Source organism: Solanum stenotomum, unplaced genomic scaffold, assembly GCF_019186545.1.
Source record: "Solanum stenotomum isolate F172 unplaced genomic scaffold, ASM1918654v1 scaffold15503, whole genome shotgun sequence".
Classification (NCBI taxonomy): Eukaryota; Viridiplantae; Streptophyta; class Magnoliopsida; order Solanales; family Solanaceae; genus Solanum; species Solanum stenotomum.
The window spans coordinates 21,080-40,282 of record NW_026023589.1 but is presented as its reverse complement, the minus strand read 5'-3'; the positions used below and the strand labels follow the sequence as shown (position 1 = coordinate 40,282).

At 29.3% G+C, this 19,203-nt stretch overlaps 1 protein-coding gene across 1 annotated transcript; it reads left to right on the top strand.

Annotated features, from left to right (window-relative positions):
* Nucleotides 1-2,419: 2,419 nt before the first annotated feature.
* Nucleotides 2,420-16,805, top strand: LOC125850227 (ethylene-responsive transcription factor 2-like; the record flags this gene model as incomplete). Its single annotated transcript, XM_049530093.1, has 3 exons — nt 2,420-2,633; nt 6,732-7,090; nt 16,725-16,805. Coding segments are annotated over 3 exons (654 nt in total), but the record flags the coding sequence as incomplete, so codon positions are not given.
* Nucleotides 16,806-19,203: the final 2,398 nt, after the last annotated feature.

Genomic DNA, 19,203 nt, shown 5'->3' with positions numbered 1-19,203 from the left:
AGTAGCCCCAAAACATACCATTTATATTATTGGGCCCGTGCATAGCACGGGCAACATTATCTAGTAAAAAGAATAAAGAAGAGTTATATTATCTATGGTAACTTTTTAATTTTTAAAAATAATCAGTTCAAAATATATTGATTTTAAAAAAATTTAAAATTTAAATTTAAAATTACTAACTAATCAAATTTAAATATTTTAAAATTTAAAATTTAATTTTTAAAACTTGTGGTGTTGACATGTGTCATTTTTTCTTCTCCTTTTATATTACTATATATAATAAGTGGAATATCTACTACTTAGCACATGACAAGTGTTGGATGATACGTGCTTCATAGTGTTGTACATTCTTCTTTTATGGTTGTACCTTTAAAATTTATATTATTGGACAATTTAACACCATTAATTACCTACTACTTTATTAGCCAAAAAGTTTGACCTCATTTGGGCCCATTTATTATTTATATGTTTTCAATTTTCAATATATGTTGTTTTTCTAATTCTTTTTTTCAACATTTTATTCTAAACTTCTTGAAATTTAATTACCTATTTATTACTCTCTCTATGCACTTTTAATTGTTATGATTTCCTTTTTAGAGTCAAACTATAAGAATTTTAACTAATATTTTACAATGTGTTTTTTCATCATATTCATAGGCAAAAAATAACAATTTATAGTACTTTTTGTATAGATTTTGCATATTTACTTTTTTTTTAAAAAATATCGAATTAATACAATCTGATTTAACTTTGAAAATTAATCAAATGGACTTTCAAAAAGTGCAACATGACAAATACAAGAGGACAAAGAGAGTATATTTTAGCTACAAAATATATTAGAGGTACAACTTTTTAAAAAATTTAAATTTTTATTGCGTTGACTCTTGAAATCTTATCATTGTCATATAAATTTGAACAAATTATATATTATTAAAAGTTACATAAAAGATGCTATAAATCACAATAATTAACAATTAAAAATATTTTTAAATCATACAAGAAATTTGGTTGACTAATTGGAATAGAATAAGAAACATGTACTATTTGAAAATAACGTCAAAATTTCTAGAATTCACAATAAATTAACAACTCAAAATATTTATGATTATTCACGTGAATTGAAACATGAGTAACCTATATTATTTAATAACTTCAAATACATTTTTAAGAAAACATATAAAAAATCGACTGATCTTCAAATTTCATTTATATCACATAAATTAAAACAACAAAAAAAAAATTTATTGGGCCCGTGCTGGCACGGGCACCAAATATCTATATATATGTGTTACAAATGGAAAAGTCCCAATTAAGGAAGTAACATATAACATTTACAAATGACTTAAAAAAATTAAAAATTACAATAATTACCAATTTAAAATATTTAAAAGCTATATAATACAATACGTTGACTCTCAGAATTCTATCAGGCTCACATATATTGGGACAGAAAAAATAACACATATCATTTTAAAATTACCAAAAAAGTATTATAAATAATAATAATTAACAACTTAAAATATCTGAAAGACATTTTAAAAGGGTTAATTTTCTAATTTTATCCATATCACATAAATTAGGACAAAGTGACCACTAATGTACGTTATTTGAAAGTTACATAAAAATATTATAAATCACAATAAATTTAGATGACTCTCCAAATTTCATTTGTGTCACATAAATTTGAGACAACAAAAATAACATATATTGGATCAATTTTAATTTATTTGTCTTATTTTTTAATTTTTTTATATTTAAAAATTGCGTAAAAATACTATAAATCATGATAATTGATAATATAAAATATGTTTTGAAAAAACTACAAAAAATTCCACTGATTCTTGAAGTGAATCTATCGTAAAAATACTATAAATCATGATAATTGACAACATAAAATATTTCAAAAATGTTGTATGTGGGTAGTCTTATTATACCTTAAATAACGTCAAAGAAAGTACAGGTTTGTGATAAAAAAACTTATTCCTTTATCCACGCAAACAATCACTTCAACAACTCGATTATTAGCTTCAAAACATACCATTTATATATAGTACGGGCCACATTATCTAGTATAGATATAACTAGGAATAGCTTGGTCATCACTCATCAAATAATTATATTTCCCTTGTGACTCTTAAATTTTCAGAAGAACGTGTCCTTATCGTGATGGGCATACCATCTTGCAATAATTCATACATTTATTTAATTTATCTTCAAGTTTATTAGAATAATAATATAAACAAAAAGCATAACATACATGTGCTTAAAACGGAACCAACGTAGAAATTCAATAAATATTTTTAAAAATAATATGTAGGGACTAAGTCGCTACATGTATAGTCCAAAGGGTATAAATAAACATAGTTTATGAAACCCTAAGTGAAAATTCATCTAAATATCTAGAGAGAAAAAAAAATAGAATATTAATATGGAGTTCTCTTTATCTGATTTTAATTTTCTTGAATCAGTAAAGCAACATCTTTTAAATGATTTCGATTTTTTTGAATATTTTTCACCTATGAATTTAAGCAACGTCGAATTATCTAATAGTCCTAACTCAAGTTTAGGTAGCTCCCCTCCAATCGAATCTCATGAAAAGTCCGAATCTGAGGTGGAAATTATAAAGGGGCCTTGTTAGAGTTGATCTCTATGTATTGTAGTTGTAATAGGATTGTAATTGTGATTATTCTATATTATAAATATAAGTCATGCGGGTGAGCAAACACATGCTTTTACATTATCAATTTATGTCTTTCATCTTGGTATTAAGAGCCATATACGATTCTTCCTCTCTTTTTTTTTCAATGGCCCCAGAAACATCTTCCTCCTCTTCGACTCAACAAACCTTGAATCACTCTTCCCTTGGTCTTCCCATTCCCCCTCCAACAATTTCTAATATCAAAGGTTTTGTCCCTATCGAATTGACATATGTCAATTACCTTACTTGGAAGAAGGTTTTTGTCAAAGTTTTGAAAAGTTATAATCTGTTGTCCGTTGTAGAGGGAAAAATATTTTGTCCTTCGCCAAATCATGAAGAATATAAATTATGGATTCAGTGTGATACTNTATAGCACGGGCCATATTATCTAGTATAGATATAACTAGGAATAGCTTGGTCATCACTCATCAAATAATTATATTTCCCTTATGACTCTTAAATTTTCAGAAGAACGTGTCCTTATCGTGATGGGCATACCATCTTGCAATAATTCATACATTTATTTAATTTATCTTCAAGTTCATTAGAATAATAATATAAACAAAAAGCATAACATACATGTACTTAAAACAGAACCAACGTAGAAATTCAATAAATATTTTTAAAAATAATATGTAGGGACTAAGTCGCCCGCATTTGGATCAAGTTTCTTCCTCCTCCATTCATCTTAAGTCGAAATTTCAAAATTTCAAGAAAGGTTCTCTTTCTATGGAGGATTATCTTCAACAACTTCACTCGATTGCCTGCTCTCTAAGGGCCATTGGCAAGCCTTTGACGGATGACGATTTAGTCACTCAGGCTTTGCAAGATCTACCTTCATCTTATTGTACTTTTGTGTCTGGATTAAATGCCACTGGCTCGCTTCCTACTTTTATTACGTTACAACCACTCCTCTTCACAGAAGAAGACCACATTAGTACAATTTCTTCAGAAGAATCAGATCCTAATTCTGTCTTGCTTGTGACAACTTATGGGCAAACAAATTCTGCTGCATCATCCCCTTACGGACATCAACCTGCGAAAGGACACTCACATGGATGAGGTCGTGGCAGGAATAACAAAGGACAATATGGTAGGGGTCGAGGATCTAATAATTCTTCATGGTCGAATTTTCAAAATAATATTTGACATCCTTCACCTGCTAATGGTATTTTGGGATGACCACCATTTACTACGGCTAAACAGTGTCAATTATGTTTTCACTATAACCACACTGCCTTGGAGTGTAGAAACAGGTTCAATCACTCTTTTGTAGCTAACAATATTCCTCAATCATTTGCTGCTATGAATTTGGAGGAGGCTCACCCAACATTTTGGTATCCAAACTCTGGAGCATCGACGCATATGACAAATAATCCTTCTACCCTTACTTCTCATGCTCCATACTCTGGTTCTTCTCAGGTCATGGTTAGTGATGATACTTTTCTCTCCATTAACTCTAATGGTTCATCTATTCTTCCTACAACCTCGAAACCTCTTGTTCTAAAGAACGTTTTATATGTTCCTTCCCTTGCTAAAAAATTACTTTCTATTCAACATTTATGTGCTGATAATAATTGCTTTATTCAATTTACTGATTCTGATTTTTTTGTTAAGGACAAGAAGAACAATACAACACTGCTCCGTTGTAACAATACATCTCTTTATCCCATCCGCATCGTTTCATCCAGATCCTCCAATTTTGGTCTCTTCGCTAGTGTCGTGCCTGCTTCTACTTGGCATCAACGTTTGGGACATCCTGGTCACCAATATTTGCGTTCTTTAGTTGCTAGAAAATTGATTAGTAGTACTTCTTCCTTTTGTAATAATTCTTGTGATGTTTGTCATTTGGGCAAACAAACTCGAATGTCGTTCTCTTTATCTAGTAGAAATGCAAATTCTCCATTTGTTTTAGTTCATTCAGATGTTTGGCATTCTTCTGTTGCCTCAAATTCTGGCTATCGTTATTATATTTTATTTCTTGATAATTATACTAAATTTTCTTGGATTTATTTGATGCGTGAAAAATCTGAATCTTTCGAAAAATTCAAAGAGTTTCATGCAATGGTTAAAAACATTTTTCATTCCTCTATTTCTTATTTTCAATCTGATGGGTGGAGAATATGTTGACCAAAAAATTAAATCTTTTTTCCAATAAAATGGCATCACCCATCGTTTTTCTTGTGCTCACACATCTGCTCAAAACGGTAGGGCTGAAAGAAAGCATAGACATATTGCTAATGTTCTTCGTTGTTTTATTTCTCAAGCGTCTATGTCTTTTAATTATTGGGGTGATGCTTGTTTATATGTTGTCTTTCTTATCCATGTAACCCCTCTTTCAGTGTTGCATTATAAATCTCCGTTTGAACTACTTAATGGCCATATCCCCGATTACAAATCAATCTGTGTGTTTGGGTGTCTACGTTACCCCTTTGTGGCATTTAATAAGAGCTCTAAGTTCCAACATCGATCTAAACCATGTTTGTTTCTTGGTTCATATGATAAACATAAATGATTTAAATGTTTGGATCCTTGCTCAAATAGAATTCTCATCTCTCGGCATGTTCATTTTGTTGAGGACTTTTTTTCGTTTAAGAGTATGTTTCATACTTTTCCGCCAACTTCTTCACCCAGTTCTACCTCATTCCCAACTATTTTTGATAATTTTGAGTCTTTTACCTCTCCAGTTCATATCATTCATTTTGGAGGAACTTCAAAAATGAGTAGTAGTAGTCCAATTTTACCTATTCGGGATCACATTTCAATTAGGAGTACTCAAGCTCCATCTATTTCGCAGCTTCCTCCTCCAAAAAGGAGTCTCCAGACTCCTTTACATAAGGGGAATACCTCTGTCAATTCTCTTCCTTCAACTGGTAGCATAACTCCCATTCAACTACCTGTAGTCTCCACTTTGGATCCCTCCTCCTCTGCTCCTCTTGAACGAGATATTTCATCTCCTGCCCCTTCCACGCATACCCTTTCTCCATCTAATAATCTCCAACTATCTACCTCACAATCACCTATTGTTAATCCTCAAACTCAACATATGGTCACTCGTTCTAAAACAGGATCGCTCAAGCCTTGTGTCCTTCCTTCCTTACCAGCTTCCATATGTTCCATTTTATCCGAACCTACTTTCTTTTCTCAAGCTTGTAAAGACTCTCGTTGGATGCAAGCAATGAGTTCTGAATTTGATGCTCTTGTCCATAACAAAACTTGGTCCTTGGTGCCACATCCTCCAAATGCAAATATTGTTGGCAACAAATGGGTGTTTCAGATCATGTTTTGTGAAAATTGTTCTGTTGAAAGATTTAAACCTCGTTTAGTGGCTCAGGGCTTTTTGCAGCAGTCTGGGGTGGACTATTTTTAGACTTTTGCTCTTGTCGTTAAGCCTAGCATAGTGCGTCTAGTCTTGTCTTTGGCTCTTAAAAAAATTGGTATATGCACCAACTTGATGTGTCGAATGCGTTCTTGCATGGTTTGTTATCCGAGACTGTTTATATGCGTCAACCTAAGGGCTTTGAGCATCCAGATTATCCCAATTATGTGTGCAAGTTGCAACGTGCTCTTTATGGTCTTAAACAATCTCTAAGGGCTTGTATCTATCGTCTTGCTCGTTTTCTCCTTGATCTAGGATTTAAGCAATGTGCTTCAGATCAAATCATGTTCATTTTTCACTTGGGGGCTGATTGCATTATTCTTTTAATCTAAGTGGATGATATAACAGTTTTTGGCTTTTCAAAGTCCTTTGTATCTGAGTTCATCTCTTCAATGAGTCTCGAATTCTCAATAAAGGACTTGGGACAACTTCACTACTTCCTTGGCATTGAATTAAAACGCAACTCTTTGTGACTTCTGTTACTTCAGCATCATTATACTACTTCACTTCTTCATCGCTTCAAATTAGAGAAGTGTAAACCGATGCTAACTCCACTTCACAGTAAGTTGGATTGGAATTTTACTTTTTCTTGTTTGCTTGACGATCCTTCTATTTATCATCAAATACATTATCAATTTCTGTCTTTCATTTGGCCTATGGTGGTAGCGCGTGAGAAAATCACGTCAGGAGATTGGAGGCGGTACATAGGTGTGAGACAGAGGCAATGGGGGACGTTCACGGCGGAGGTAAGAGATCCGAATAGGAAAGGCACAAGGTTGTGGTTAGGAACTTATAAGACCTCGGAGGATGCAACTTTTAAAATCCGAGGCTCAAAAGCTAGGGTCAATTTTTCTCATTTAATCGGATCAAACATGCCCGAGCCGGCTAGACTAACAGTGAGGCATCGTACGCGCTCGCCCAAGTCATCGGCTTTTTCATTCACGTCATTGGAAAATGGGACAAGGAAAATAGATCTTATAAATTCGATAGCCAAAGCCAAAGCCAATTTATTTGTCATAATTAGGGGTGTCAAAAATGAACCCAAACATAGGTAACCCGTCCAACCCGCCCGCATTTTTAAGGGTTGGGCTCAAGATAATTTGAATTGGGTTCAATCTCAACTCATTCAAGCCTAACCCATTTTAAGAGAATCCTCAATTGAGCCCAATTCAATCTTCAATTTCAACCCGTTTTAAAATTCTTTATTAAGATATGTTCCTATATTGAAGGTATGAATATTTTAGGATTTATCTATCCATTATGTTAATTTGTTTTAAAAAAAATTCTTGAGTTGAAATTCAAATTGTGATTATAAAAGTTAAATATCATTATGTTAAAATTATTGAGATTAAGCGGGTCAAGACCCAACCCGTTTTTTAGCCCATTTGAGCCCAAAGTAAACTTGGGCGGGTAAAGACCCAACCCGATTTTTATTTCAACCCATTTTAATATCTCTAATTTCAACCCAACCCGCCTATTTGACACCCTTAATCATAGCCATTTGAAAGGAAGATCACTCTGTGTTCAAATAACTTGTAATATATCTATCTTTATTTTATTTGCACATCTTGGTATGATCAATGCAATTAAGCTTCATTGTTTTAATTAGTGGTACAATCAGAATTATCATTAAAATATGTCAATATATAAATAAGTAGATTCACAAAGAAGCTAAGAGGTGTCAACATGTAATGTATATCAAAAAATATTTCTACTGATATAATTTTCTAACGAAGAAATATCAATTGACACCCTTAAGTGGACTTCTAATAGTCTGTTTGGTCAAGTAACAAATTTTGTTTGACTAAATAATTTTAAAAATTACTTTTATCAATATTTTTACAGTAATTAATCCTTGAAAAATGTTTCAAAAATGTTTATAGAGGGGGAGAAACTGTTTTTAACTTCTAAAAACTATTCACCGCACAAAAATATATGAGTATAGTTTTTTTTTTTTTTTGAAAAATAAGATCAAACACCTTAATTTTTCCAAAATAAGTGTATTATTTTCTTTTAAGAAACCATTTTTTTACTTAATAAAAAATTGACTAATTTGGGTATGAGTAGTTTGTTCAATATCAATGAATTGAGTTGTCTCTGAAGTCTGAATTGCAAGTTCAGAGTATACATTTGTCATTTGTGCATCTTGTCAAAAATTTCAGTTTCATTTATTGTAGACCATACTTCTCAACAGTATGCACTATGATTTCTTTTATTTTTTTCAAAAAATAGTACCTATATGTTTAATTTCTTAAACTCATTTCAATTAATTTATTTATACTTCATGTACACATGGGGATAATATTAATAATCAATGCAAGTATATGTTCACATTCAATATTTTCGAGGCATGTGTTGAAGAGTAAATTGGAAATCATATATCATATATTTTTATTTTTTTTGGTTTTCACCCGATATTCTAAGTTCGTATGGGAGGTTGGAGCTTTCATGAAATACGCGTTATAGGGCTCATTTTGGAATGGTGCTGTCAACAAAACTTTCTCCATATTCAGGATTCGAATTTGAAACCTTTAATTAAGGTGAAACAGTCTCATCGTTACACAACAACTCAAGTTTGGTGTATATCATATATTTAATTTCAATCCAATTCTATTCTGGCAGTTAAACCGTCCAAACACATGCTAATACTTTTTTTGTTTTCAAATTTGTCATATATTAGATGATATATATATATATATATGTGTGTTTAAACTAAAATTGGCTTCTATGAGTCATATTCTAGAGACACTTGATATCCGGGAGATAGAAGTTGAATTTGATTATTTTAAGATACGTTAAAAGATATTCAAGTTATTAGGTGACTCAAATCAGGCTTCATATCGATTTTTCGACCGTTAAATTTCAAGAGAAGAAGAGATTGTCATCTTTACTTAACCATACAAAAATAAGACAATGTACAAGAAATTATGAGAACATTTAAAATCTATCTTACGTTACACCTAATCCTATCGTTGTACCCAAAAAAAAAAAGAAAAAAAAAAGGAAAGAATAATAAAGAAATAATTTGAAAATAAGAAATCCTAATTTATTTCTTTTATCATATAGTATGTTAACTACCACCATACACATAACAACCGTAAAATGGACATGCGTGTCTAGTTGAAATTCTTTTTTAGAAAATAAGAGCAATTCACAAATTCTTATTAAATTCCTACATGCGACACAATTAATATAGTATATAGTCTCATAGAAATGCTTGATGACGGTTGAGATGGTAGAGGTGATTAAATTAGCTCATGATGCTATTATAATCTCTTTAAGTTAGATTGATTATTGATCTTTTTAATTATTTTAATATATTAAAATTTGGGTTGATATCTAGTCATATTGATTCGTTAGAATTATTCTCAAAATATCTTCAATAGTAAAATGTTTTGTCAAAATAATAGTAACTAAAAAAAATTATAAAAAAAAATGATTAAAGTAATTAAGTAAGTATTGATAAGACTGCGGGTAAAAAAAAAAACTAATATACTTTAAGGTTGATAAACTTTTTAAAAAAAATCCATATTATGGCTAAATAAATTTTATATATATAAAAAATATATATAAAGCACAAGTTGTCATATATTTAAAGCCGTCAAAATGGGCTTAGCCCAACCCCACCTGTTATTGAGGTAGGGCTGGGATAAAATTTTTCAAGCCCATTTAAAACTAGGGCTTATAAGCCCGGCCTATATAAGCTCTTGGCCCTTGAGGCTTGATCGGGGTCGTCCCATAGGCAAAAACTTTTTATTCAAGGGTAACTTACAATAATCTCACTAGTATATAATCTAATTACTTAAATACATGTTATGTTGTAATATTATGAATCTTACTAGATTTTGGTATGTTCAATTACATGTATCTCGAAATATATTGACTTAAAATTAGATTAATTTGTTCTAGATACACTCTATCCAAGTAGATTCGCATGTATCTAGTATACATAGACAAATCTCGCACCCTCGACTCCCTCCAATCTTGCTTGTCACTCTTTTATCTCGCTCGTGTATCTGGTATGCAAGATATATGCTAATTATAAGATTTTTTGCTGGTGTTTATCATATTTGATTTGAAAATCTACTCATTTCTTGATGTATAGAATTATAAGTTTGAAAAAAAAGAAAGAGCTAGCCCGCCCCTGCCTTCGGCCCTTGTAGGGTTGGATTGAGCATTTTCAAGTCCTTCCAAATGAAGGGTAGGCCCATCCTAGCCCTTCAAATTCCTTGGCCCGCGAAGCTTGAGCTGGGCGGGCTGGACGGGCCCTTTTTACAGCTCTAGTTATATTGTATCTATATTTTTGGGTCTGATAGTATATCGACAACAAATCCATGTTCTCTTCCATTAGTTGTCCCCTGAAAATAAAATTTTGTATTGATGCATAATATTTAATAAAAAAATTTCTTCCTAAAAAAATTATTTCAAGTATTATAACTTAAATTTTATCAATAATACATTGTTAAATTAGTCTGAGAATGATTTCGGCTGAAGATTCATAATTGTTTCGTACCGTATAAGAACTCCGAGTCAAATGAGCAATTTGAATTAAATATGAACGAGTTAAAATAAATTAAGTTAATAAATAAGTGGATAATGAAAAATATTTAAACTAAAATAAGCTTAAAAAAAGAATAATAATTCAACTTGACCAATTTTACTTAATTTATAATTCATATTTTTCTTCTTTAATTGTAATTTTTTAAGTACTACATTACATATCAAACAAAGGAAAATCGTCTTGTGGGTTAATTTATGCTACATATCGAAATAGCTTCAATGCATCAATAATCTCTTAAATTTATCAAGAAATTTTATTTAAACACTAAGATTATAGTATGTCAACCAATTAAGAACATGAATAAATAATGTTGAAGTATTCCTAGAATGCACTTTCGTCTCAAATTTATAATTTTCTTTTATATATGTGTTCTCAAACATCCATTATGTATATAAGTTGAACAAATCACAACATAAAACGTAATTAAACAATTTTCCTATGATTCTGTGGCTGAAGTGTACTATACTGTGTGGTCTAGACATTTTTTGCTCTATTGATTGAACAAATCTGCATATTTTCTTCTATTCACATCTCGTGTTCTTGTAGTACCACTTAAGTTGTGGTCCACTCCCGAACGATGTGGCTCAATGGATAAGGTTGTTTTTTTCTTTAATCAGAGATCAATACAATTTTTTTTTTGATAGAAAACGCTTCTCTCTTGAATAAGGCCCTCTGTGGTGTGAATTTGAAATAATTAGACTTCAATATGTACTTTGATAAATTGTGGTCCCTTTCTAAAAGGTCTCATTCCTTTTTCTTTATTCTTTTATCCGTTCTTAGGAGTTTCAACCTTTTTGCTATTTTAGTGACTCAAATTCACAATTTTTGAATTGAAATAAGATGTACTTACCATCCGAGCAACTCTCTATTATTAAAGGCCTCATTCTAACTACCTCTTTCTCACTCTCTCTCTCACACTGGGGGCTACTTGACATGTGCTTGTTAGGTAGGTATACTAATAATATAATATTAGATATGAATAAATTTGTTTTAATGTTGCACAAAATATCATATATAAACAAAATATGTAACTTTACATATATAATATATATTAGTTATTGAGGTTTTTAAATTACAAATCAATCGCAATATTAGGTAAGTTGAATAATAAATATTTGAATATTTATAAAATATTTTACCAAAGTAAATGAGTATTTAAAATTAAATTTTTATTAAATATAAAATTATGTTAAAGTATTATTTTTAGGATTGACATAAAGAAAATCATAACAACTAAAATAAAAAAAATTATACATGATTTTAGTGCGTAAATAACTTAGCCCCAAACCGATTAATTGGCTACCAAACTATCCTCACAATGCATTGGTGTTGTTTGGTAATTTATTGAATGCTTGAGCCTCTTTCTGGTGCCCAAAAATGGTACTCTTTGTTGAGTTAGTTTGACATGTTACGGGGTTTAAGAATTTTTCTTTTGAAATTTACGGTCTAAAATAAATCACAGATTCTATACTAATAAGAACTCTCAATTTTACTAATTTTTATGCACTTTATATATATATATTCTTGTACTCAAAATAAAGTAAAACTATCATTAATTGTAAAATAAACATTTTAAAGTTAAATTGTTATCAAATATATTATTCTTTTTAGAACTGACTAAAAAACTGAGTCATAAAAATTGGGACAAAGAGAGTATTAATACTACAATTATTTACTCCCTCCGTCCCATTTTATATGACATCCTTCACTTTTTAGTCCGTCTCAAAAATAATCTCACCTTGCTATAACTAGAAACAATTTAATTTTAAAATTCATCTTTTACCCTTAATGAAATGATTTACAACCACACAAACATTTAAGAACTGTTTTAGACTATAAATTTTAAAAGTTTTCCTTTATTTCTTAAACGCCATGCTAAATTAAATAGTGTTACATAAAATGGGACAGAAGAAGTATTTATTTTCATAGGTACTACTATTTCTAAGGTTGTTTTGATGTCACATGAAAGGGACCGAGTAATTACAAAAATGATATCGAAGGTAGGTAGTCTTAATTTTTTTTATTTTCCGCTTATTTTATAGGTAAAATTTTAAATTTAACAAGTTTGGTTTTTTGATCGCGAAAATTCGTATAAAAACAAAACGAAGGTCAAAAGTTCAAGACGATTAAAGTGTAGGGCCCACAAATCAGCATCACCTCAATTTTTTGTTTTATTTTGGCGTTCTTCCGGTACGGCAAACACCAACGAAAACTAGTTTATTGTTTCTAATAAATTTTGTTCGTACTCCCTTATTTATAGGTTATGTTATTTTTTGTTCTAATTTATTATATTCTATTTTTTTGAAAAAATTGTCTCAAGACAATAAAATATTAAATTTAAGTATTTAGATATTTTGATCTATCCATTGATATTTTTAATGAGTAACGAGTACTAAATTTCAGTATTCGAATAATAAAAGAGATTTTAAAAATGCTTTGAGAAGTATCTCAAATAAAATAACTTTTAATTTGGGGTAGGTGGGGGATGGTATACTGGGAAAAAGAAGAAGAATAGGTTTCATGTTTGGGTTTATTTGAAAAGTTATTGTTTTCTTAAAATAATTATACAGTAAGGTAAATATTTGATGTATTTATTAAACACAACTGTTATATTAAAAAAATACATTATATAACTATATTTAGGATGTTATAGTAAAATTTCCTTTACTCTCAAACTCTCTCTATCTCCTCTCTCCCTTTCTCCCTTTCTCATCCCCTCTCTCTTTATCTCTTGCCTCGTACAAATGGAACATATCATTGATAAAAATTAGGCGAGAGATGATGAAGACCTCACCTACCTCTTCAATTTCATACCTAAACTTTCAGTATGCTTGAACAAATGAGAGATATAATATTGTATCAATTGTATTCTACAAGGTATTATAAAAGAATACACAAACATGTGATATAAATATATGCACTTGATACAATTATATTTGTTAATGCAAATCGATTGTATTCGTGATATAATCTGATCCGACAAATACAACATGCATGTATTCATCCACTCCCTCGCGGTCTTTCTCTCCTCTCATATCTTGTTCGCCTCTCTCTTTTGAATTAGTTAAATAGTGTACGTTACTTCTTATTTTAAGAAAACATTTTGATCCAATTGCCACATGTCAATATTTTATTCGTCCATCTGCTATAATATCCCATGTGTGAGTTTCACCCGCGTTTAAAAAAGATAGATTATCATTTCTAGTAGGTATAATTATTTTGTTAAGCCCTCTCTATTATGAGAAATTTTCATAAATAGCAAAGAGATTAAACTTAATTACGCTTCATAGTTACAAATTGTTTAATTACGCTCAATAGCTATAGTTTTGTTTACTTTGATAGTTTTTGTTTTTATATTCCGTTTACCCATTTGTATATTTTGCTTGCCTATATACAAACATGGTAAGTATATACAAATTTTGTTTTTATACATATATGATTTTTTTTCAAGACTCCATTTGTATATCTCGCTTGCCAGTATACAAATAAGGTAATTTATTATGATTTTTTCATAACTTATCCAAATTCAATTTATCAACAAATCATATACAAATAGCTAGAGTAAGCATATACAAATTCTGAATTTATAAAATCAAGAACCGAATTTTATAAATTCTGAATTTATAGAATTAGAAACTGATTAACAAAATATAAGAAATTATAGACTTGAATCATTAATATCAGAAACTATAGCTATATTAAATAATATATATAAATATTTGTCATTTCACCTAATTTTCCCTCTATCAACACATCTTTTACACTATAAGGATATTTTTGGTGGTATTATTTAGTGTTTGTCATTTAGTAAATATTAATTTTGTACTGTCGTTTGGACAAACACATTTGGACCAGTTGCCTTCCCTATATGAAGATGTATGGACCCAATTGATTATTCGTTGCACATGTAGTAATTTGCCGCCTTTGAGCCACTGACACGTGGTTTGGATAATTAAATATACTGTCTAATTTACTGAAAAATAAATAAAAATCTCCCAAGTAAATTTATTAAATCACTATATTGAATTATGTTAGATATGAATTATACAAGTATTAAATCATATATAAATAATATTCTTTTTGGTAGTTAGAAATTAGGAGGTAAGTTATATATGCATAAAATAAATATTATGTTTGATTTGTAATTTAGAAACTCGTATAATTAATATTGATATAAGTCATGAGAGAAATTATATACTCTTTTGTGCATAATGTGAAATATATAAAATTTTGCATAAAATAATACATATTCCCTTATAATTAATTTTTATATAACATTAACTAGCTACCAAATGAGCCATGGTTGAGCCTCTTTCCAATGCCCAAAGTCACTCTCCCATATTTTGCTCACCTGACTCTTCTTTTTTCCAATCTCACTTGCTTCTTTCCTCCATCTAATATATAGTTACACATCATAATTAAGCAAATTATATTATAAAGTCTTAATTTATGTCCAAACTATAGTTATTTTTTAAGTTCTATGTGTGTTTTTTTTCTTCAGATGCCTTTCATATTATTTAAGTTAACTAGTGTTACATTTAAAAAAAAAATAGATTTTAATCTAATTGTCACATGCCAACATTTCATTTGTTCATCAACTTTAGCATCCGCGTGTGAGTTTCACCTACCTTTTAAAAAGAAATTAAATTATCATTTCTAGTAGGTATAAATCTATATCGATTTGAATATAATATAAAGCTAAATATAAACAAGATGACGTGACACTTTTCCATGACCAAAAAACACATTTATCTTTTCTCTCTTCTTTTTTTTTTTTGAAATTTTAATGACTAAATATTTTGGTTAATCTTTTATTCTTTCTCTATAATTAGTGTGGTTAAATGTCTTAAATTTGTTATTCTTTCTCTATGATTAATGTGATTAAATGTATTAAATTATTAGTAAAAACAATCAACCTTTCCTCTCCCCACATCTAAGATCACTAACTTACCAATTTACCAATTGCCTCCTGTTGANATAAATTAGGATTGGGATGATTTTAAAATTTTAATTTTGGTTATACATTATAAAATAGCCGAAAAATTGAATGATATATTTTTTTTTAAAATAACCGAATGAATCGTCCTATCGATAACCCTAATGTTACTTCTACTCTGTTTATTTTTACTTAAATTTAGAAAGACATGTTTCATTTCTACCCTCAATCTTATCGCTACATTTATTTGCTATTTGAAATTGAAATTAAAAAGACAAATGGCAAATAAGTTTTTATATTAGCTCACTTATGAGCAAAATATATTATAACAATCTTTACTAATTTTATAACAATACATAAACTATACTCTCGCCGTCCCATATTAGATGGGCACTTCCAACTTTACACGGTGATTAAGAAATCATTAATACATTGGAAGACTTCACCATTTTGCCCTTTGTTTATATCAATGCACATTGAAATGAGTTACAAAAAATACAAATACAATATAGGAATGGTCATATTAATTGTAGGGGTAAAATGGAAAAGAATTAATTAATTCTATCCTAATTTAATAAGTGCTCAAATAATATGAAAAACATTTTTTTAGTAAGATTATCATCTAATATGGGACGGAGAGAGTAACAATATAACTTTATTAATGTTGGGCTCGGGCAACGCCCGGGCTTTCTTTACTAGTATTATTACATGTGATGATTTTTTTCTTCGAGAACGGTCACCTCGTTGATTTTTCTCCTCATACTTTTTATCTTAAACTTAACTGAATTTTCATTGCACACATTTTAATTTGTAATCTTTGTTTTGCTAATTAGGACCACTAACATGTGGTTTTGGTATTTAAATATACTATCTAATTTAGTGTATATTTGTCCCCGTTTGTTTATATATTTTTATTGGTTTATATCTAATTCATTTTAATATATATGGATCAAGTGATATAGGATATAAAATAAAGAGTCAATTTTAAGAATAACAAAGATAAAAATCATATTAGTGCTATATAGCAATAATTTTGCTATTTATGAATCATCTAATTTGTATAAATCACGACGATTTGTATAAATTGGACACTAATTCGTATGTGTCTATGAAAAATTGTGTTTGTATATGTATATGTTCTCTGTGTTAGGTTAGAGTAGTGAGCGAGATTGGGAGCGATAGAGGGCAGAGAGTGGAGAGATCAGGTGAATTGTATAGGTATATCGGTTAGATAATTATATATATATGTAACTACTATATAAATATGTATCAATGATTGTGTTTGTATATCTGCATAAACTTTGAATTCATATACAATTGAATCGAGTTAAGAGATTCCTATATCAAATCTCACTCGCTTTATTACAAACACAAATTATACTTATATAAACCGAGAGAGAGAGAGAGAGAGAGAGAGAGAGAGATAGAGACAAAAGAAAATTGGGTAGGGGAAGATTTGTATTTGTATAATTATAAGTGTATAGGACAGAGAGATATGTATTTGTATATACAGTCTCTCTCGTTTTATACAAACACAAACACAAATTATACATTTGTGTTTGTATAAAGTGAGAGATGCGAGGGAGAGATGATGGAAAAAAGGAGAGATGAGAAATTATACGTTTGTGTTTGTATCAAAGTTTTATCTTTAACATTTTAGATATCTATNTATCGGTTAGATAATTATATATATATGTAACTACTATATAAATATGTATCAATGATTGTGTTTGTATATCTGCATAAACTTTGAATTCATATACAATTGAATCGAGTTAAGAGATTTCTATATCAAATCTCACTCTCTTTATTACAAACACAAATTATACTTATATAAACCGAGAGAGAGAGAGAGAGAGATAGAGACAAAAGAAAATTGGGTAGGGGAAGATTTGTATTTGTATAATTATAAGTGTATAGGACAGAGAGATATGTATTTGTATATACAGTCTCTCTCGTTTTATACAAACACAAACACAAATAATACATTTGTGTTTGTATAAAGTGAGAGATGCGAGGGAGAGATGATGGAAAAAAGGAGAGATGAGAAATTATACATTTGTGTTTTGTATCAAAGTTTTATCTTTAACATTTTAGATATCTATTTTTTTAGCTGTTTATAAATTTCTGAATTTATGTGGAACAATTATTATACTCTTGTTTTGTCATATTTGCCTCATTCTTGTGTTTACTTCTCTTTTTCTATGTCATTTTTATTTTTATTTTTATTTTTATTTTTGAATTGATATGCTAAGTTTCTTTTCATGTTATTGTCACATTCTGTTGTGAGTTATCACAATATGTGTTCTTAATGTGAATTTTAGGAATAAGAATAAAAGATTGATCATTGTTGATATATATATATGTATAATTATTCTTTCTTGGGTGTAATAGCACAATATTAGACTATTAGTTTATTATGAAGCGGAAAATGAGTTCAATATAACTTTGAATTCTAATGTTAGCATTTATGATTGTCGTTAATTCAAAAAATATTGAATAAGATTAAGCAAAATGATTCATATCAAATAGGCCACACAACTAATTATATGTGATGAATATTGTGATTTTTTTATTTTATACGATTTCCTATAATATAAGTCGTACAATGATTTTCTCATCAGGTATTCATATCGAAGAGTCATGTTTAAAAAAACATAATATCGTCAAATTAGTTCAATTTATATTTTTACTGTATCTTTCGAAAGTTCAACAATCCTCCGGGGAAGTTATTTGAAAGTCTTCAACAGACAATGTCTAATAAATATATTTTCCTTTTTTTAATTCTTCACAATCTTTTATTCCATATTATGCTATTTCAGCTATATCATTTATACTAGTAAAGAAAGCCCGGGCGCTGCTCGGGCCCAACATTAATAAAGTTATATTTTTACTCTCTCCGTCCCATATTAGATGAGAATCTTACTAAAAAAAATTTTTTCATATTATTTGAGCACTTACTAAATTAGGATAAAATTAATTAATTCTTTTCCATTTTACCCTACAATTAATATGACCATTCCTATATTGTATGTGTATTTTTTGTAACTCATTTCAATGTGCATTGATATAAACAAAGGGTAAAATGGTGAAGTCTTCCAATGTATTAATGATTTCTTAATCACCGTGTAAAGTTGGAAGTGCCCATCTAATATGGGACGGAGAGAGTATAGTTTATGTATTGTTATAAAATTAGTAAAGATTGTTATAATATATTTTGCTCATAAGTGAGCTAATATAAAAACTTATTAATCATTTGTCTTTTTAATTTCAATTTCAAATAGCAAATAAATGTACCGATAAGATTGAGGGTAGAAATGAAACATATCTTTCTAAATTTAAGTAAAAATAAACAGAGTAGAAGTAACATTAGGTTTATCGATAGGACGATTCATTCGGTTATTTTTTAAAAAATTATATCATTCAATTTTTCGGCTATTTTATAATGTATAACCAAAATTAAAATTTTAAAATCATCCCAATCCTAATTTATGTGACACAAGCAGTACAAAAATTAGTCCTTTTTTTGTTGTCTTGTAGATATTTTAAGTTATTATTTATTGTATAGTACTTTTTATTAAAGTTTTTAATAACATATATTACTTTTTATGTTTGAGAGTTAAACCAAC